Source organism: Apteryx mantelli, chromosome 1, assembly GCF_036417845.1.
Source record: "Apteryx mantelli isolate bAptMan1 chromosome 1, bAptMan1.hap1, whole genome shotgun sequence".
Classification (NCBI taxonomy): Eukaryota; Metazoa; Chordata; class Aves; order Apterygiformes; family Apterygidae; genus Apteryx; species Apteryx mantelli.
This window is the reverse complement of record NC_089978.1, coordinates 133,122,768-133,143,084: the sequence shown is the minus strand read 5'-3', so window position 1 is coordinate 133,143,084 and position 20,317 is coordinate 133,122,768. Positions and strand designations below refer to the sequence as shown.

Sequence of the window (20,317 nt, the reverse complement as noted above, 5' to 3'; positions counted from 1 at the left end):
ACATTAGTGCAGGTGGCAGGATGTGGGAGGAGATTCACCACAAGCTGTGACATGTAACTTCATCCTTGTTTGTGGAGACTGGAAGTGGTGAGTACTGGATGCCACCTGCCTTTGGATAACAGGTTGCAGACTTTGATGCCTGTACAACAGCCATAGCCTCTTCCAACCCCATCTTTGTTGTCCAGAAAAGTCAGTTGTGTCCTGCACAACGACTAGATACATTCATCCCTTGTAGAGATAAGAGTCTTTTGGAGCTGAACTTTGGTCCAAAAGACTAAAACATGCTTCTGAAATCTTGCACATGCACAATTAGATGGCTACTGTGTATATAACACAGGTGTGTCCCTCAGGATATCCTAAGCTCTTCTGAACCCTACTCAGCCTTTGCAGCTGGTTTGGTCATCAGTGGCCAGTAGTGATTATACCCTGGGTCTTGATTTGGACCTCTGGTTGTCTCAGAGAAAGTAACTTATTTTTTGTTAGGCTGGCTAAGGTGCTGCATTGTTCCCTGTTCCTTTGGGCATCCTCACCTCTGCACAGTAAAGCTGTTAGCTCCCACTAGCCATGCAAACTCCCTGGAGATGGCTAAGGACTGTCATAAATTCCTCTTTCACCTTCCTCTTGGGAATGCAGTCCACACACAGATGACAGGATACACAGATTTCCCTCCAGGAAACCGAACACAGGAGTGCAAGCTGCTTTTCCTGCTCCGCTCTTCCACAATATCTCTGCCCTTCTCAACCTCTTACCTCCAAGAACTACTCATCCTACCCCCAGTCCTCCAGTCTTGAGTAAGACCAAGCACAGCGAGAAAAGCTTGTGGGGTCCTTGCTAGTTCTTTTCTCTTACAGGCTCCAATGTCCACCATAATAACAGATCCGTGAAAAGCAGGAGCTGGACTCAGGGAAAAGAAATGGTTTGGCCTGGAGGAGTTCAGTGGAAGAAAATAGCGGTCAGAAGAGGGGCTACTGCCAAAGCTTTGTGCTTTTAATGGCACTGCTGGCTCCAGGAGAGCCCATCAGCACAGCAAAAAGATCCTGCAGACTCAGCTGTATGCCCAGTGCCAACAGCACAATCAGAAATTTTAGCAGGGAGACCTGAGCCAGTCCTGGGTACAGTGCAACCCCCCAGTGATGAGTCAACTGTGGCTTTGCATGGGACGCTGCTGCTCTCTGACCCCAGGATTAGCCAGCTACCGAACTGTGAGCTGTGACATTTTTTTTGTTTGTTTTAGATTAGATGTTTCTTTAATGGATGGTACGGGAGGTTTCTGCTGTTCCCCAGTGACTAGCCAAGCCTCTCTACTTTTGACTGGCCTGGTGGGGGAAGCTTAGATGCTCACTGCTTCCTCATTCCTGAGAGTTCACTGCTTGGACTTACCACTCCTTGGCTGAGTTCAGTTATATAAGCAGGACAAGTTGGAAGAATGTATCATGTAAAGGAAAGGGGCTGTGCTGCACACTGTGTGGGACCTTTATGCACCTGGTGTTTGGCTTACCTTTGTAGGTGCTGCAACCATGGCATCCCAAGGCCAGGTCATTTTCTGGAGGTATGGTATTATCTGCATCTACTTTGGAAGGGAGGGAATTGCTTTTTTATTTTTCCAGGACCCCAGGCTGTCTCTCCCTGCTGCGAGGAGCTTTCAGGAGAGGCATTCTTTACAATTTGACCCTATAATGCACTCAGCCAGGTTACTTAAATACCAGTATGGCTTTTTTATATAATCAGTAAGGCCACATAGCTGTCAGAAACCCACATGCTGTTCACAGACTGCAGCCAGAATGGAGATGTGTGTACTGGAAACTGTGTGGCTGGGTTATGCCATCTCAGGTCTGAATGTTGTTGAAGGCCACGGTGTCAATGGCATGAGAAAGCCTCAATGTTCCTGCTGTGAGACCTTAGGCAGTTGCTTAAGCCTCCATCACATCAGGGTGTTGTGGGCAGAAAGGCAGAAGCTGTCCCGCAGAAAGTTTGCTTTCTCTGTTGTTTGCAAGTAGGAGCTGGGAAGATGTGGGAGCTGTTTAGTGCCTCTCATTTCAAGCACCTTAGGGAAGACACAAAAATATCCACCTCATCTATGTTTTCTGATCTCCAAGAGTTGAAAATAACTCCCCTCAAATAGCTAAATTAGTTGGCAAACTTCCTTCAGCATCTGATGAACATGGGCCAGACTTGCCACAAAACCTGGCTGTTTGAGCAGAGTCAGCTAACAAAATGCTTCGCTCCCTTTCAGGTGTGGGCTCTTCCCAGCTAGACGGAGGCAAAGGCTCCAAAGAGGCATGGGAGAAGCCTGGGCTTGTATTTACTCTGTTGAAAAGAATTCAGTTGTTCAGAGCTGCAGAGCAGCTAGGAGCAGTCTGTGTGTGAATGGAAAAGACTTCTCATGCACAAGCCATGCTCCAGCTTTCTCACAGAAGGTATCAAGGAAGTGCTGAGTATTGTCAGTGCACTTTCCCTGATGAAAGTGAGGTCATTAGTTCAAATAATGCAACACGGTGTAGATATCCACTGGGCATCTCATTTGTTGTGCATCTGGAATACATGCAATAGCCAACTCTGTTATTCTCAAGCAACAGCCCAGCTGGCTTTTGTCAGGGGAATGCAATAACTGAGGGGTGTGGAAAAAATGAGCGCCTACCCCTTACTGCTCTTGTGTGAGTAACTCTGCCTCCCCTGAGCAGCTGTACGCAGCCAGACACAGCACGTTACTAGAAACAGTGGGCTTCTGTATGGTCATTGCCTCTTCTGGCTAATCCTGAAAAACAGAAATAGCCTGGAGAGAGATGTGAATTTCCAGAATACTTCAGAGAAGCAGTGGGAGGTTCCTATTATTTCAGGAAAAAGCAACCCCCCTGAAAAACCCTCAAAAAATAAAACTGAAACTCTGAGGAAAGTTGAACTCTGCAATCATTAACTGTTTATTGGAACTGCAAACCCTTCCTTTTTGGTTACCCCTGCCATACTCTCTTTTTACCATAGTAAGCTTTGATATAGGGAGGAAGGCAGGGGACTTTAAATCTCTCAAACTTCCAGCTCTTTTGATCCTCCTAAACCCGTTTCTGAGGCAAAGCTTACCCTGCGGAGCTAGAGATAAGGAGGGCTGAGCCCTGCTGCCAGTTACAGAGGGGCTGACTGCCCTTTGCAGCACTCAGTTCGTAGCACTATGTCAGATAATAACTGTGGAAGGAGATCCAGTTCACTCCACAAGTGGCCTCAGGGTTCAGCTGTGGAAGAAACTGCATAACAAGAGTGCCAGACATACCCCGTTTGGCTAATCGGGAACGCTACCATGGAGAAGACGATGCACAGAGCTTCCTCGGGTGCCTGCAGGCTACTGAAGCACCACTAGAAAACATGGGCAACTTCAAGGCTCTTGTTTGTGCAGACCTAGACATTTACGTCAGATGTTTTCTATGCCTCTGAAATGTTGAAAGTGCAAGGGATGCGGATGATGAAATGATGAAAATTACTTTCCACTTGAACTGTTAGGCTGAATTCTTGCAAAACACAGCTAATGGCAGGATAAGGCTGGGTTATCAACTTCCTCTTATTCACCCAGCGCTCTGGTTCAATTAAAGAAATGTGAAGGCTTGTGGGCAAATATTTTTAAGCCGTTTGTGATTCTTGGGCTTTCAACGTCCACATGGGAAACTTGAAAGGGCATGATTTCACTCCACCCCTGGAAAAGGATGTTGAGGTAGGTGCTGGAAATCCATAGTACCCAAAATCACCACTTCCTTCTGAAAAATCTCCTCTGTAATTAACAAGCAGCTTTTTCTGCTGGCACTATTTTCCCCTTGAGTGAGAAATGGGAAGAATCTCTCTGGACGCAACGTTAGCATTCATGAAATACAGCACGCTACAGAGAAAGGAGACAGCAGAGGGGGACAAAAGCAATAGTGATGATTAACAGTGTGTGTGAGCCAAAGACGGTTTTGCATATTTGCATAGTTGTAGGGCAGAAGTGGTGTCTGGGCCAGAGAGTCCTTTCAAGGACAAGGTGTGGTGGCATCTGAGGAGACATGCTCAGAGCCCTTACAGGAGGGAGTCCTGGTGGCTCTTCCTCTGCTGTTATCTCCGCTGTGCCCCCTCATGCCGAGAGGCTGCTGGCATTTATGTGTGAAGCCCTCACATAACCTGCTCGGAGCCATGTCTGTAGAGGTGTCTGTGCAATGGGTACTGCGCTGGGATGGGCTCAGTGATTTTTTTTTTTTTTTTTCTGCCAGAGAGAGCGGAGAAGGACATGGACTAGCCAGATGTTAGAGTCAGGTGCATGGATTTAATTGGAGCTCTTCCCCCTGAGCAGATTTGGGAGTCCTGAATTCCAGCAATTTCCCCTGTCATCGTTCAGTTCCTTGGTGCCGTCAGGTTACAGAGCAGATAGCAGTGTGCTGCCAGCATGGGCCCTCTGACTTGTTTTTTTCCTGCCTGCCTGCTCACAGGCAGAAGTATTTTAATCTAGAGGCATTTGAGTGAGTCACAGCATCTGAGACAGTGTGGTGCAGCCATTGCTTGCTCAAGATGTACATGGTGTGTGTTTAGCCTTTGTGTCTTGTGTGAGAGCTGAGATGGGCCATGGCAACCTTGGCTAACATTATAACAAGTATGGACCAAGTCTTGGATCAGTTCCATAGAAACTAGTGGAGCTACTTGAGGAGGTAGATGCTATTCAGCATGAGCAAGTGTCAGAGTGGGAGACGGACCCGGAGTAACGATGAGTCTCAATGTGAGTATGATCGTTCTCCCTTTATTCAAGCTTTTACAGAGTATATATAGACAGGCAATAAGAGCATGTGATAGCGATAGCTATATGATTGGCTCACAATCTTTGTTCACGCGCCTAGAGCGGATATATGATTGGTGCAGGCTTGCTGTTCGCGTGGAGAGGTCTGTCGACTTGTTTACCTCCTTGTAGCTTCCTTCTTTTGTGCTGTTCAAGGACAGCTCGCATAGATGTGGCATCCTCCCTCCATCATGAAGACAGGATTGCTCACTTCTAAGAGATCATGCCCCTTTTCACTTAACCATTCTTCCACAATTCCCCCTTCTTGTTTTTGAGCAATCCAGGCTTGGTTCACTACTTTCAGCAGAGCTTTCTTAACACAGCTTAATACTACACATAAACACAAACCTATAACTACAAGGATCATTAAGATGCGTAAGCCTTCAGTAAGCAACCCTATTAGCCATTGCGGTAGATTTCCAAACAGGTTAGTTAGCCATTCGTCTAACAGCCCATGGTTCTGACGGATTTTACTTGCATGCTCCTTCAACCACTGCAATTGTTTGTGAATGGATTCACCATGATCAGACAAATTCATGCAACACATACCTTCAAAATCCTCACAACCATGACCTTGAGCTAATAACAAAAAATCAGTTGCAGCCCTATTTTGCAGAACGGCATGACGCAGACTACTTTGGTCCTCTAACAGGCTCTCTATTACCTCAGTGGTGACGTTAGCTTGCTTCGCTGCCCAACAAGCCAATCGTCCTATTTGGTTTAAGGCGTTACCTGCTGCTGCCTCAGGCACGAAGAGAGACAAAAACACTCTTTCAGTAGGACTGAGTAGGGTAACCTTATTACAGTCAAAGCAATTTGCTTTGCTGAATTTATGAAAGTCTGATGCGCGAAAGCCGGGTATTCCCACTAGGCAGGTTCTAAAAGGTTGGGTAGCAGAAGCTAACGATAAACAAAAGGCTTGTTGTCCTGTTTCGTTCGCCCAGGTAACCCACATATTTTGTCTGGGCTCAATCTTGTGGAGAGTCATCACCACTGGGAACAGTGTCCCCAGAATCAGGATCTCCATCTTCTTGCTCGCTAGATGAGTCATGGTGAGTCAAGACAGGCTTCACGTTCTTGCTGGGTACCCACACTGGACCACGATCTGTGGAGACACACATATAACCTCGACCATTAAAAACAACAGGGGCGGGCCCAATCCATATTCCGGAGACTGGGTCCCTATACATTACTTTAAACTGCGGTAACGTTGTTGTATTATTAAACTTAAGATTTTGGTGATGAATTATCACGGGGTGTTCCTCACGGTCGCCCATGAGACAGAGATAATTCAGGGTGAAGAGCGCACGGTGCAGCCTCTGCTGTGCGTCTGTCTCCTCACCCTTTTGCTTCCTTAGGTAGTCCTTTAATACTTGGTAGGTGCATTCCACTAGCCCTTGCCCAGTGGGTGAGTGTGGGATTCCTGTAACATGATCAATCCCCCATCGCGACAGAAATGCCCTAAATTTTTGGCTGACATAGGCAGGTCCATTATCCGTTTTTATGCGCTCAGGCACGCCCAACACGGCAAAGCAGGCCAACAGGTGTTTACACACATGTTGTGCCTTTTTTCCGGGTAATGCAGTTGCCCATATCATCTTCGAGAAGGTATCAACGGTTACATGTACATATTTTAATCGACCGAACTCTGGGATGTGTGTGACATCCATTTGCCATAATTCTAGAGCCTTCAACCCTTTTGGATTTACTCCTAGCCCAATACCCGGGCCATGGTTCCCACATCTTGGGCAGGCCTGTACAATACCTCGGGCCTCACTCTCTGTCAAGCCAAATTGCCTTTTTAAGCCCTTGGCATTTTGATGAAACATGTCGTGACTTTGCCTAGCTTGCTGAAACTTATCCATAGGGGGTAGATGACACACTGAGCTAACCAGGCTGTCAGCGAGCTGATTGCCTTGGCCTAGCCCCACGTCTAGCTGGTGACTACGAATGTGGATAACACAGCAAGCCGCTGTTCGTTGATCAAGCACAGACCGCAATGTGATAAACAGACTTCCCAATCTCGGGTTAGCTGTCTCCCTTATTAAAGCGTCCTCCAATCGTGGCACTATCCCTGCTACATACATCGAGTCAGTCACTATGTTTAGAGGGGTATTTAACCACTTAGTTAGAGCCCAAACTACTGCAGTTAATTCCAGGGTCTGAAGAGAGTCCCGGGGCTGTCCTTCCATAATATGTTGTTTCCATTGGTTACTTTCCCTCCACACGCACGCTGTGCGCTGCAAGCGCTTGCCTGCATCCGTGTAGACGGTGACACCGTCTGGGAGTGGCTTTTCGCTTACTTTGGATTTTTCTAGCCATTGATTTCGCTTTAAGACTTGCTACAGCTTTCCCTGTGGTTGTCGTGAGTGTATCTTACCACTGTAGCCTAACAGGGCATCTTGGATGGCTATATCATTTTGGAGCCACCATTCTATATCAGTAGCACTAATAGGTATGCTAATATTATCTGGCTCCTGACCACTGATCTCTATGATTCTTGATCGTCCTTTGCGTACCAACTCGCCTACTGCCTCGGTTCTCATCTGAACACTTGTTTTTGGTTGCACGCTTAGAAACACCCATTCCAGGATATTAAATACATCCCTTTGATTTTTACTTTTGGCAGTGGCATCGACCAGAATCGGGGAGAGAGGTTCCCCACTTCTGTCTTGCCACTGACAAATGACTGCATATGGTGAATCTTTTCCATTACATATGATTAAGGATACGGGTAAGCTTAGGAGACGTCGAGAAGACCATGACAAATGTAATTTTTGTGTAATACGCTGTAACACCGCATGTTGGTCAGGTGTCAGGGTAATCTTGTTAGTAGGATTTGTGCCTCGCAATAGCGCTGTCAGGGGCGCGATATCAGTGTTGGAGATACCAACACAATGCCGTACCCATTGAATGTCCCCAAGTAAGGTTTGAACATCATGCAGGGTACATAATTGAGTTGTGAGCTCTGTTTTCTGGGGTCGAATTTTAGACTCTGCAATGGACCATCCAAGATATTTCCATGGAGCCGTGCGTTGGATCTTTTCTGGTGCAATGATAAGTCCCTTTGTAGATAGAATGTCGCTTAGCTGGTAATGACTCGTCCGTAAAAGACTTTTCCTGACAACAGAGAATGTCATCCATATAATGATAGATTATGGTGTCCGGCCATTGGTTTCGAAGTGGCTGCAATGCCCATGCAACATAAAGTTGGCACAATGTCGGTGAGTTTTTCATTCCTTGCGGCAAAACAACCCACTCATAACGCTCCGCAGGTGCAGCCTTGTTTATTGTTGGCACAGAAAAGGCAAAGCGTTGTGTATCTTGAGGGTGTAAAGGAATGGTAAAAAAGCAGTCCTTCAAATAGACTATCAGTATGTGCCATCCATCTGGTAGCATACCAGGTGATGGCATCCCGGGTTGCAACGTTCCCATAGATTGCATTTGTTCATTGACTTTGCGGAGGTCATGCAAGAGTCTCCACTTTCCATTCTTCTTGGGGATGACAAAAATGGGTGTATTCCATGGACTAACAGAAGGCTTGATGTGTCCGGAGGCAAGCTGTTTGGTGACCAGTTGTTTAGTGATTTGCAGTCGCTCTTCAGTCATGGGCTACTGGTCAACCCACACAGGTTTGTCGGTATTCCAAGTCAGCGGCGGGTTGGGCGACTGCTCCCCAGTGCCCAGGACTAAAAAGGCTTCGTAGTTAACACTGCTCCAATTTGGCTTAAAATATCTCGGCCAATTAATGCCTCCAATGTCCCAGATAGAGGCAACACATACACCTTAAGGCTGGCTTGTTGACCCTCCGGAAATTGCAAATGTATTGGTTGTTTGCTGATATGAGGGGTAGACTGTCCTCCAACGCCCACAATGGACGACGTTGGCAGTTCTACCGGCCAGCCCATAGGCCATATGGTTCGGCTGATGATTGTAACATCAGCTCCGGTGTCCAGCATCGCTTCAACTTGCTTTGATACACCATGTTGTGAGATGACAACACTCATTGTAGGACGCCGGTCCATTTTTGTAGTAAAGCAGACGGCAGGACCAGTAGACCCAAAACCACGGTCACCTCGATAGAGGTGGGGTTGCGACGAACGGCCCAATGGACTGCTAAAAGTGACTATTTGCGCGATCTTGCTACCTTTAGGAATGAAAACAGGCGGGAAACAGTGTAGACCATGATGTAGACGCGACCCGTGTAGTCAGCATCGATCACTCCAGGTAACACAATAAGTCCTCGGATACTGGCGGAAGAGCAGCCTAGCAGCAATCCTCCAATGGAACTATTCTGATGGAAGAGAGGCCCTATCGCGTTGCTGGGGATTTTCTGGACAGTGGAGTCAACGAGAGTGACATCTACTGTGGTCTCCACATCTACTCCCAAGCTCCCTCGGGTTGCGGGTTGGTGTTGCTGCAAAAACCCTGTGTCTCGCTTCAAGGATTCACTTGTGTCTGCATGCGGCCTCCTTCCACGCTCGGTTTCCAGTTTCCCGTACAGGCTTTCGTGGCATGTGTGTTCCTTTGACAGCGATCACACCAGACGGCAGAGCAACAAGTTGATCTCACATGTCCTAAATCCCCACAGCGAAAACACTTTCCGCGGAAGGGTTGTCCCGGCGCTTGTCCAGGCCTTCTGGGCTCTCGGGCCCGCTTCTGCTGTACTACTGCGGCTAACGGTTGTATCACTTCCCGAACTCCTCCTTGGACTGCAGCGGCAACTGTGCTTCCTTGTCATTGTGCTTCAGCCCTCTCAAACCTTAGGAGCATTTCTTCTACTCCAGCCCCCTTGGGTAAGCTGGCTAACGTTTGTTTTGTGGTCTTATTAGCATTGTCGAAGGCCAACACCTTGAACATTTGATTTTTGCTTTCATCAGACAAATCAGGGTGTTGCATGATTGCTTCCCCCAGTCGATCTATGAAATTACTATATTTCTCCGTTGCCCCTTGAAGTAGATTGCTAAATGATGGAGCACTTGATCCTGGTAGACCAAGAAATGCGTCTAACGCGAGCCGAGCGGACAGCTGCAACATGTTCGGCGGGAATGTTATTTGCGCTTGTAGGTCATTGTAGGCTCCTTCACCTACAAGCATATCAGCAGTTATTCCACGGAGAGGATCTCCCTCCGCTTGTCTGCGAGCTGCCTCACTGGCGGCTCGCTGATGCCATGACGAGGCCCATAGGAGATATTGCGTCAGGGTAAGTAACAGTCTCATTAAGTTCTTGCAGTCCTGAGGACACATGAGGTGGGCGGAGAAGATCCAACTCACTATCTGCCTCGTCGCCTCGGATTTTACTCCGTAGGTCGAGACGGTAGTGCGAGCTTGTTGCAAGATTTTCCAATCATGTGGCTCCCATTTCCCTTGGCCATTCTGTTGTATCACAGGGAATGCCAATGCTGTGGGACCCTCGGCCCCTCCGAGAGGTTTCCATTGTCCTTCTATAATGGCGTCTGATAATGCCGCTCCAACGCGTAAGTACGGGAGGCGCAGTTGCGGATGGTGTAGAGGGGCTCAGGAATCATGGAGGAACGCTTCCCCCCTTGTGCTTTGTCTGCAGCTCCAATTCCTCAAGGCGCTTTAAAACTGTTTGCAATATTTTTGCAGTGACATCTGGGGCTGGCGGCAACTTTTTCCTGGCGACTGGGGTGGTATCACCAGAGGACTCGCTGAAGGACGGCAGTGGGGGGTGCAACGACGGTGCGGCGGGCGGTGGAAGAGGAGGGGCAGAAGGAGGAGGTCGGTACCTCTCTCCGCCCAAGTCTATGAGGTCGGCAAGAGGTGCGGCCTCCGCCCCTTTCAGGACCTCCTCCGGGCGCACTTCCGCTTTTGCTTCAGAGCTTGCACCGGCCTTTCCCGTAGAAACTTCCACTTTCTCGGGTGCCTGTTCGGGCTCCGGTAGTACTATTTTCTCTGCTCCCGGGGAGTCGCGACCCTCCCCTTTCTTCCGCAGCTCGTCAATGCTTTTACAGACCGTCCCAGACATACCCCTCACGGCAGGCAGTCCGAAGAACCGCGCGACAGGTCCCAACTTATTTCGGGGCTTATCGGCAGGGACCCCCGGACCCAAAATTTGTGCAGCTGCACAAGCTACTTCTCTCTCTGCCTTCATTGATGTTAAAGTCTCTAACACAGTGTTCCAAAGCGTACGAATGGCTTTTATCTCCTTTTCCTCCTTTTCGTCCCCCTCAATTGACTTCTGCTACATTGTTCCCCCAAAGTCCCGCCATTCCGATACGGAAAATAACAGGTGGGAGTCAGAAAAATGACCCCAACGCCGTCCCAGTTTAATCAAGTTCTGTAACAGTTTCACCAGTGCGTCTATCCCTCTCTTAGAGAGGATTCCGGCGAGTAGCGTGGCCGCAGTGTCTGTTTCCATAGCTGCGCCTGAGAGGTGGGGCGCGACCCCACGCCAGCGTCTGCTTTGCTTCTGCCCCAAGCAGCGCCTCTCTCAGCCGTGGTTTCCCACTCCCCTCCTCTAGCTGCTTACCGCAGTCTCGGAGATTTTAGTCGAGCAGAACCATCCTCTGCTACCAGATGTCGGAGTGGGAGACGGACCCGGAGTAACGATGAGTCTCAATGTGAGTATGATCGTTCTCCCTTTATTCAAGCTTTTACAGAGTATATATAGACAGGCAATAAGCATGTGCTAGCGATAGCTATATGATTGGTTTACAGCCTTTGTTCACGCGCCTAAAGCGGATATACGGTTGGTGCAGGATTGCTGTCCACGTGGAGAGGTCTGTCGACTTGTTTACCTCCTTGTAGCTTCCTTCTTTTGTGCTGTTCAAGGACAGCTCGCATAGCTGTGGGATCCTCCCTCCATCGTGAAGACAGGATTGCTCACTTCTAAGAGATCATGCCCCTTTTCACTTAACCATTCTTCCACAAGCAAGAGGCTCAGTATCTGCTCTGAGATGAGCAAGCACCAGGTTGTGCCACAGTGAGCCTGGCTGAGAACCCAAGTGACTCAGGGTTGGGCCCCATGAGACATGCCAAATTGCCAACAGGAGCTGTCACACTGTGGGACCCAGCTGAGCCTACAAATGAATGAAGTTACCAGATCCCCAGAGAAAGTAGCTACCAGTAATCGGTCCCTGGCTGTGTGGTCTCTATACTCAACACCCACCAGGATGGATACCCACCACTTTCCTCCTGGGTAGGATTACCTGTGATGGCAGCCATGGGACACTGGGAGGTGTCACTGGGAGCATCAGGACTAGAAGTCCTGTCACCCTTAATTATAAATGAAACCTGGTGAAAATAGGGAGCAAATCAAATGTGTGAAGCATTCCAGTTTTGAGGGTTTCTAGGCTGCCAGCTGACTCAAAGGGCTTGAAATGGACTTGGAATCATAACAAACTCATGATGAAAATACATACTTCTGTTCTCCTAAGCATGTTGGCATGTACAGACAGAGCTCCCTCAGCCAACTTTCCACAGACTTTCAGGGTGAGGCCAGAGAAGATGGGAGGCAGCGGGAGGGCAAGCAAAATTTCTGCAGACCTCTCCTCCCCTCTGGCCCCTTTTTCAGCCTGTCTTTCCTTTTTCCCTTCCCTGCTGCTTCATGCAGAAGGTGCTAGTTTGCATGATGCAGCTCCCTAGTTCTGCTTATTAACCCTGCGATCATGGTGTCTCCGGTAATGCAGCCAAGATTGGGTAAGAAGCTGCTACAAGTGCACATTAACTGGGGTTTCAGTGTGGTTTCACTGATATCAAAGAGCCCTTATGCAGGACACTGCCACAACCCATCACCACATGTGAAAATGCGTCAAGGATTATGTGAGATTGCTCCGCCGAGGTTGGCAGGAGTCTGTGCTTGGTTAGGATGGCTAAGCCAGGGCTGTGCTGGGGGCAGGCTTCTCCCAAACAGCTCATACATCCTCCCACGCTCCCTCCAGTGAGCTTCCGGCCTCCTCTGCCAGGGGCTGCTCCACCTCTGTTTCACTTGGCAGGTGGTTTCTCCTCCTCAGACTTGGTTCAGAACTCATTTTTCCATCCATGCATGGGGATACCCAAATCCAGCCAGCTCACAAACCTAGCCCTATTTCCCATCCCCAGCTGCACACTCCCTGGCTCTTATGGGTTATTTCCCTGGGTTCAGGTGCTTTGCTCACCTCCGTGGGGAGCTGGTCCCTCACAAGCCAGGGCAGGAGGGGTGAGCTGCATTTACGCAATGAGAAATGCAGATAGGAATACTCCCGGTTGGGGCCAGCCAGCTCTTCCCAAAGGGAAAACCTGGATCTCCTCTCTTCCTACTTCCCAGTCCCTAGCTCTGATGAGGAGTGCTCTCCTGACTGTTTGTCACTGCGGTGGTCCTGCTCCTCACCCATTCACCTTGCTCCAGGCTGCAGCTCTCCTGCCTTGGCTGCACAATAACCTTGTCCTTTCTTTTTTTCCCAAACAGCATGACTACTGTCATTATAGTCCTAGCAGCAGTGATTGCCCTGATCGTTGGTTTTGGTGTCTCAGGTATGTGACTGGTTAGATTTCTTGCTGGTACCAGGGGATGATGAAATTTGGCCCTGCTGTTACCACCATCTGTAGACTCCGTTTCTCCACGGGGTGCTTTGGCTGAGGTGGGATCCTGTGTAGTGATGCAGTCTATGATCCTTTAATTAAGGCTTGCTTTATAAAGCTTATGTACAAAATGGCTGATTTAGGATTGCACAGACAACTTAAATTCTGGCATTTCTTAACAAGGTATCACTCTTCAGTATTAAACTGTAGGTTGGCTCTCCTGTAGCCTCCTAAAGTATGGAAAAAGGGAAAAAACACATTCTGTGTATCACTTCAGCAGTCACCTGCAAGGCATCATTGCCTCCTGGTTGCCCAGAGAGGTTGTGGAGTCTTCTTCTCTGGAGATTTTCAAAACCCATCTGGATGTGATCCTGTGCAACATGCTCTAGGTGACCCTGCTTGAGCAGGGGGGTTGGACTAGATGATCTCCAGAGGTCCCTTCCAACCTCAACCATCCTGTGATTCTGTGATCATCAGCTACACTTGAACCCAGAGTTTCCAGCCCTGCCATGCAAACCCAGGGTGTTGCTGGAGCTTGTGGCGTAATGGCACTGACCAACGCATTGGCTATTTGCTGAGGGTGAAACATGCTGTAATAGTGGGCTGCGTCTTCTAGACATGTCCCTGTTTTCCTGTCAGGCTAGCAAGTATGTGAGGCAGATCCTTTCTGAAAGACAGCACAGCTCGATCCTGCCAAATTACAGGGATAGGCTCTATCCACGCTTTGGCCGTGTGTGTGGCTCTGCTGAATGACACCAGCTGTGCGAAAGACACCCCTGGGGAGCAAATTCTGGGAAACAGCAGGTACCTGGTCAGCAGACGGGGATTCACATTCATATATAACTGTCATCCTTATAGATTTGTATGCTTTCTTGAAACTTAGCCAATTTTTCCTCTCGCCAAGGAAGAAGAATGTGAGCTCTTGTATATTTTAAATACTGCAGAGATTTATACACCACATGTGCTCAGGGCCTGTTTGAAGAACAGCACTTGGCGCTCAGAGCAGAGCATCACGAAATCTGTGTTGGCTCTTAATTTCTACAAAAACTTTTCAGAGGACTGGCCCCAGACTGTACCGGGGTTGTGCACAAGCGAGCCCCAGCTGCTCGAGGGCAGCTCCATCGTGCCCCCACGACCTGTGCTTTCACAGCAGAATTTAATCATTTTTTTTGTTATCTAACTAACAAGGTGCTGGCCTGTTATGAACTGAACCATTCAGCTCTATTTGTTGTGCTACAGGAAGCCAGCTGAGGAAGGGGTTTGATAAGTGTACAGCAGCCTGTGTCGCTGGAGATGGAGTGCTGTTAGCTGCAATTTTCTTGTGCTTGGAGTTCTAAACCTAAACATAAAGTCCTAAACATACTGTGCTCCTTGTCCTGGACAGAAGGAGAACATGGTATTTATTGCTAACTCAGGCAGCATCTGCCAGGATGGGGCCCGTTCCCCTGGTCATACAAGATGACAAAAATATATTGCTTGGTATTGGACAAAATGCAGCCCTGAGTATGCTAGGAAAGAACTTTTAAGGAAGGGCTGCATGGGAAAGAGCAACCGGATCAGGGAAGGAGCTACTTCTCAGGCTTACTAGTCAGGATTCAGCTTGAGGAGATGTCTGCATCCCCAAAGAAGGGAAATGCTGATTTTTCTTAAACAAAAGAAAACAAGTTTGATTCCAGTGAGGGTGAAAAAGCAACCTCTTTTTTCTCTGCCTACAATGCCTTGTGTAAAAAAGGTCCCAACTAAAAAAAGACCCCAAAACCCACGCTCTTCTGGAAGATGCAATGAGAAAAAAACCCTTATATATATAAGCAAGCAAGTAAAGACCATGCAAATGCTTTTCAAACTTGTTCCTACAAATATGAGAAACTGCTTTTTGAAGCGGCCTATCTGCTAAAGAAATGCTCCTGTGCTTTATCTCTGTAAATAAGCCACGGGAGCTGACCTCTGCCAGCTGCACCAGTGCATCGGTAGCTGCTCCTGGTACACTCCTGCGTTGAGCGAGCCCCACCTGCCTCTGGGCTCGCGAGCCACAATTTAGCAAGAGCTCATTTCCTTCCTCAGGGTGCTCCAGCCTCTCTCCACACTTATGTTTTCTCACGCCGTGCTTTCTCATTGCAGGGAAACGCTCCATCAGTGTCACCACGTTGCCATCCCCTGGGAACATTGGCCAGAACAGCATCTTGGGCTGCACCTTTGAGCCCGATGTCAAGCTCGGCAGCATGGCAATTCGGTGGGCAAAGGCCAGACTGGCGGGGCTGGTGCATGAATTTAGAGGTGGGGAAGACCACCTGCAGGAGCAGGACGCGTTGTTCCAGGGCCGTATGGCGGTGTTTGCGGACCAGGTGGCTGGTGGAAATGCATCCCTGTTGCTGTGAGGCGTGCGGCTCACTGATGCCGGTGCCTACCGCTGCGCTGTCACCACGGCCAGAGGCAGCGGTGTGGCTGTGCTGCAGTACAGGACCAGAGGTGAGCAAATGCTGCCAAAGGGTTGGAAAAGAAAACTGTCCTACTATCAAAGTGTTTCAGTGACACCAGACTTGTCCAAGGAATTGTATATGCATGTTTATGGGGGGGGGGGGAACGCCCACGGTATCAATGACCGACAGAGATGAAAATTGCTTGCATATTCTGGGAACATTAATTCTGTAGAATCCTGAGTTGGGTTGTAAGGAATTACTGTATCAATCTCTTCCTTGGTTGTAATATAATCTGAAAAAAGAACACTGTTTCCCCCCCACACACACACTTTAAAATCATTAAGGACAGGAAGTGCTGCATGGCCCTATTGAAGTTTTTGCTCATGCCTAGATAAGCTGTCTAAATGTGCAGAGTGGGAAAAACAAGTTAGTGGAGTATGTGTAGGAGTGGGTTTGGGGGCTTCTCCAGAGGTGTTTATGGACTTACCCTCTCTTTCCACATCCTTGTCCCAGAAAAGGAGATTATTATTTTAATGTTCTTCTTAGAAATTTACTTTTATCTTCTGTTTTCCGTACATAGCCTGCTAGTTACTCGACTGACTACAAAGAGTCCCTATTTATAGAATAGGAGTAGAGTTCTATAGACCAAGTTTTATACTTGCTAAAGATCCAGATTTTACACTTGTTAAAGATAAAATGATAGCTTTTTCTCTCTAAAATTAAGACATATCTCCAACCAGGTGAACTGCTTCATAGCAAAAAATTATAGCCAATTTAATACCTTTTTCTGTTTTAATAATTTATTCAGTTTTTAAAAATGAAACTCAGAGCAGCCAACTGCTCATATCATAGCTATTTGAAGTATTACATATTTTCTAGATTTAACTGTTCACCTTGTTATGAAAAAACATGCTAGAGTCTATGACCAGCCTTACAACATGTGCAGTTACAGCTGAATTTTCACTCGTGGGTGTTTAATTCTTCTGAAAATTCTGGCCGTGACCATTACTGGCACAAAGCGATAGGCTTCCACTGAACTCAGCAGTGTTTCATCTGTTTTTGTCATCTCTGCTTCTTTCTAATGAAACCGTGGTGGGTTATACTGACTATACTTGGTGTAGATAACATGAGTCAGCACAGGCAGGTGGTCTTACCTAGCATTTTTCTGGCTGGCTTTTGCATTAGTGTGGATATGAAATGCTTCCAGGTTACCTGGGCATCCCTGAGGTCCCAGCACATTTCTTGATGGGGTCTGGCAGAAGGGAGTGGGGCCGTGATTTTCTGGAGGAACTTTCTAAGGTAGCCAAAAGAATTGTTAGAGGAGTAAAACCTTCGTGACTCTCAAACCTTGGGCAAGTCAGTCCTCCAGGAAAGGAGGCCAATTCTTCAGGCCGGTCGTGGCAGGACAGTAGTGATCAGCAGAGCTCTTGAATGAGACAAGCTGCTTTTCTGCAAGTCCAGGTTTCCTTGGCCCAGCAGAGCCAAAGCACCAGGACGTGGGCATCAACTTCTGTGCAGAAATTTGTGGTGGATGATTTGGAGAACCTGGCTGCCTCTGAATGCTATATATCATTTAACTTACATGGGAGCCTGTCTTGGGACATACAGGCAACACCAGAATTGATGTCGTAAGAACATCTGGCTAGCATTGCTTTATACAGTACCCCATTTCTTATGGAAAGCGTATTTTCCGCTCTGTTGCCATGTGAAGAACCTGCACAAACAGTAAAAAAACGACTTTTTGTCTCAGAGTTCCCATAGTTTTGCAATTGCAAGGATCTAAGACCTGCTTGTAACTACAGTAGACGAGCAAGTTTAGTGCTTTGGCTTGCTTAGGTAAGCTTAAGTCCCATGAGGACTCAGTTTCCGGTCCCATTTTGAAAACTTGTAAATCTGCCTGCTTTTGTTTTGGTTGGTTCTATCCATAAGGTAATTCACACACTAAAGATACTGGAGGTAACACATGAAATGCAGTATTAGCATTTCTGTCTATTAAAATTAGTCAATTATGCCCTCCTTAAAGCTGTTGTTTCTCTTCAAGCATGTATGTGTGGGAAATACAGTGAATAGGCAGAGGTGTGTTTTTCTAGAAGACCAAAGCTAAAAGAGACAAAAAGTTTTATCTGAGATGTTCTTGGTTTTAAACACAGCTGCGTTTGCAGTAGGCTTCAAATGCTTTGTTTCATCCAGAAATGCTGGTGAAAGTCCTGTAGATCAGGGCTGCTGCACACCATGGGCTGCCCTCAGCCCCTGCAGATTCAGGTGGAGCTGCCTTTGCTGCAGCACCTTTAGTGTGAGTGTCATGTCACCAAGCTGTAGCTGTCCATCAGGCTCCCTCCTCAGTCAGTGGTGAGGGTGAGTCACCTTCCCCTTCCCCTGTCCTATGGCAGGTGCCTCCTTTGAGCCTCTAGACTTTGGTAGAGGTGAGCTGAGTTCTACCTGTTGTGAGTGCTGTCGGGGGATGCTGTCTGTCTGTCCTACAGACGCCAGTGCTCATAGGCCTGCAAGATCCTGAGCCCTGTCTGCTCTGGGCACTTGGGTGACCAAGATCTCATAAGAAATGCTTGACTTACTGGCCCAGAACCAAGCTCATAATTGGTAAGCAGCATTACTCAAAGAAGCTAAAGCTGTGCCACTACCTCAGCAGAACTTGGCAAGCTGTACTCTGTCATCATTAATATTTGATATTCAAACTGCTGTAGCCCAACCTGTATGGACCTCTGTCTGCTATCTGAGCTTCTGATTTTGGTTGGGCTAAATGTAGTGCTGGGATGCTGAGCATAAAGTACTCTAGAAGTATGATGTGGGACATGGTGGCAGGCAGTTGGGCATTGCCTTATTTCTGACCCTCTCCCTGTTTCCCTCCCACAAAGCCTTCAGCACCCCTGAGGTCCGTGTGGAGAAGAGCAGCAGTGGGGACACTCTGCAGTGTGAAGCACCACGTTGGTTCCCTCGCCCTATGGTGCACTGGACTGCCGACAGCAACTCAGGAAAGAACCTACCCCAGGTTGCTAACACCAGCTATGAGCTGAACTCTGAAAACGTCACCCTGAGGGTGGTCTCCTTTTTGCACAACATTATGGCTAACACCACCTACACCTGCATGATTGAAAACAACATTGCCAAGGCTACAGGTGACATCAAAGTGACAGGTAGGGTCTAACACCACCCAGAAACCACATGCATGGGGGAGAAGGTGGGTTAAACAATGTCTTCCCTGTGTTGGTAAGTAGTTTCAGTCAAGGAAGGGAAGGCAGGGGGTACTGCTTGTTTTCATCTTCCAGGACCAAAATAGCAAAATCTATCTAGCGTACCTGCTAATACTCCCTCTTCTGAATAAGATGATCCTCAAATTTATTGGTATGAGTCTGTTGATTGTATGAAATTTGTGGCCAGTCCAGGCTTGTTCTTCTTTGGGACTGAGGAAATGATCTACGTTTGGTCCTGCTATCATCTCAGACATTTTTCATGGTCACAATCGTTCCATGGGCATGAGGACAGAACTGTCCGAGGACAGGAAGGAAGGAGGGACATACTTCAAAAGAACATGCTGATTTGTATGTTAACAAAGAAGAAGAAAAAAAGAGCCCTTGACTTTTGACACTTTCTTTAGCCAGTTCAGCTCAGATCACTTTTCCTAACAAACCAGAAGGCCTTTAGTTGTTACTAGTGAAAGTTTCTCTGACTCTAGCCTTTCCCTTTTATTTAAAAAGCCTTCTTATTCACAAGAAAGCAAACTTTCAAAAAAGCCTATTCTTCATGAAAAGGGCCATAGCTCATCCATAGTGAATGCTTCACAGCAGTGGGTCTCCAGCATAAGAGGCAGGGCCTATTTTTATCAATACTCAAAAAAATGGGGAGGAATAAATGTACACACTTATCTTTCATGCTAGCTGTACTTTCCTTTCTGGTAGCCTCTCACTGTTCTTCCATTACAGATTTCAACATTACAAGGGGGACCAACTTGCAGCTGCTGAACCTGAACATAGAGTCAGTGTCCTCCTCCCTTCCAGCCTGTCACTGGATGCTTCTACTTCCTCTGTATCTGCTGTCTATATAAAGCCTTTGTAAAGCAGGCAGAAACCCTGCCGGACCCGGATGTAAGCTGGAAAGAGAAGGCAGCGGGGGAAATTGGTATAAGCATCTGTTGATTCTCTTGCCAAGTTTTGTTACAGCAGCAGGCTTATCTCAAGCCTGCCAGACTGGGACGACATGCCTTTCCCCTGTCCCTACCCTTTCCTCAGCCCCGGTTTGAGGTGGGACCACTGTCTTGTCCCTACCACAAGCTCTTTGCTGGCTCCTCCCATCACCTTTTGTAACTTTAGTCTTTTCTTATACTCTCTGCTTCTCTTAGTCTTCTCCTCATTCTCTTTTCCTTCCCTGCTCAGCCTTCTCTCTGATCCTAAACCCTTTTTGCTTCCTACTGTTAAGCACCCTCTGAACCCTGGCTACAGTTCATCGCTGCAAGGCAATGTGCACTTTTCCCTCTCCCTTTCCACAAGGCCTGCTGTGGTATGAGCCTTGCCTCCACCCACTTTATTTGAACACTTTTACTGCATAGTGCAGTGCCTTCAGTAAATGCTACTAACGGGGG

The 20,317-nt window shown here is 47.7% G+C and overlaps 1 protein-coding gene across 1 annotated transcript; it reads left to right on the top strand.

The window, feature by feature from the left end:
- Window positions 1-13,084: 13,084 nt before the first annotated feature.
- On the top strand, window positions 13,085-20,079 carry VTCN1 (V-set domain containing T cell activation inhibitor 1). Its single transcript, XM_013958058.2, is given in 4 exon segments — window positions 13,085-13,258; window positions 15,425-15,772; window positions 18,597-18,875; window positions 19,662-20,079. Coding segments are annotated over 4 exon segments (813 nt in total). The 5' UTR covers window positions 13,085-13,194; the 3' UTR covers window positions 19,784-20,079.
- Window positions 20,080-20,317: the final 238 nt, after the last annotated feature.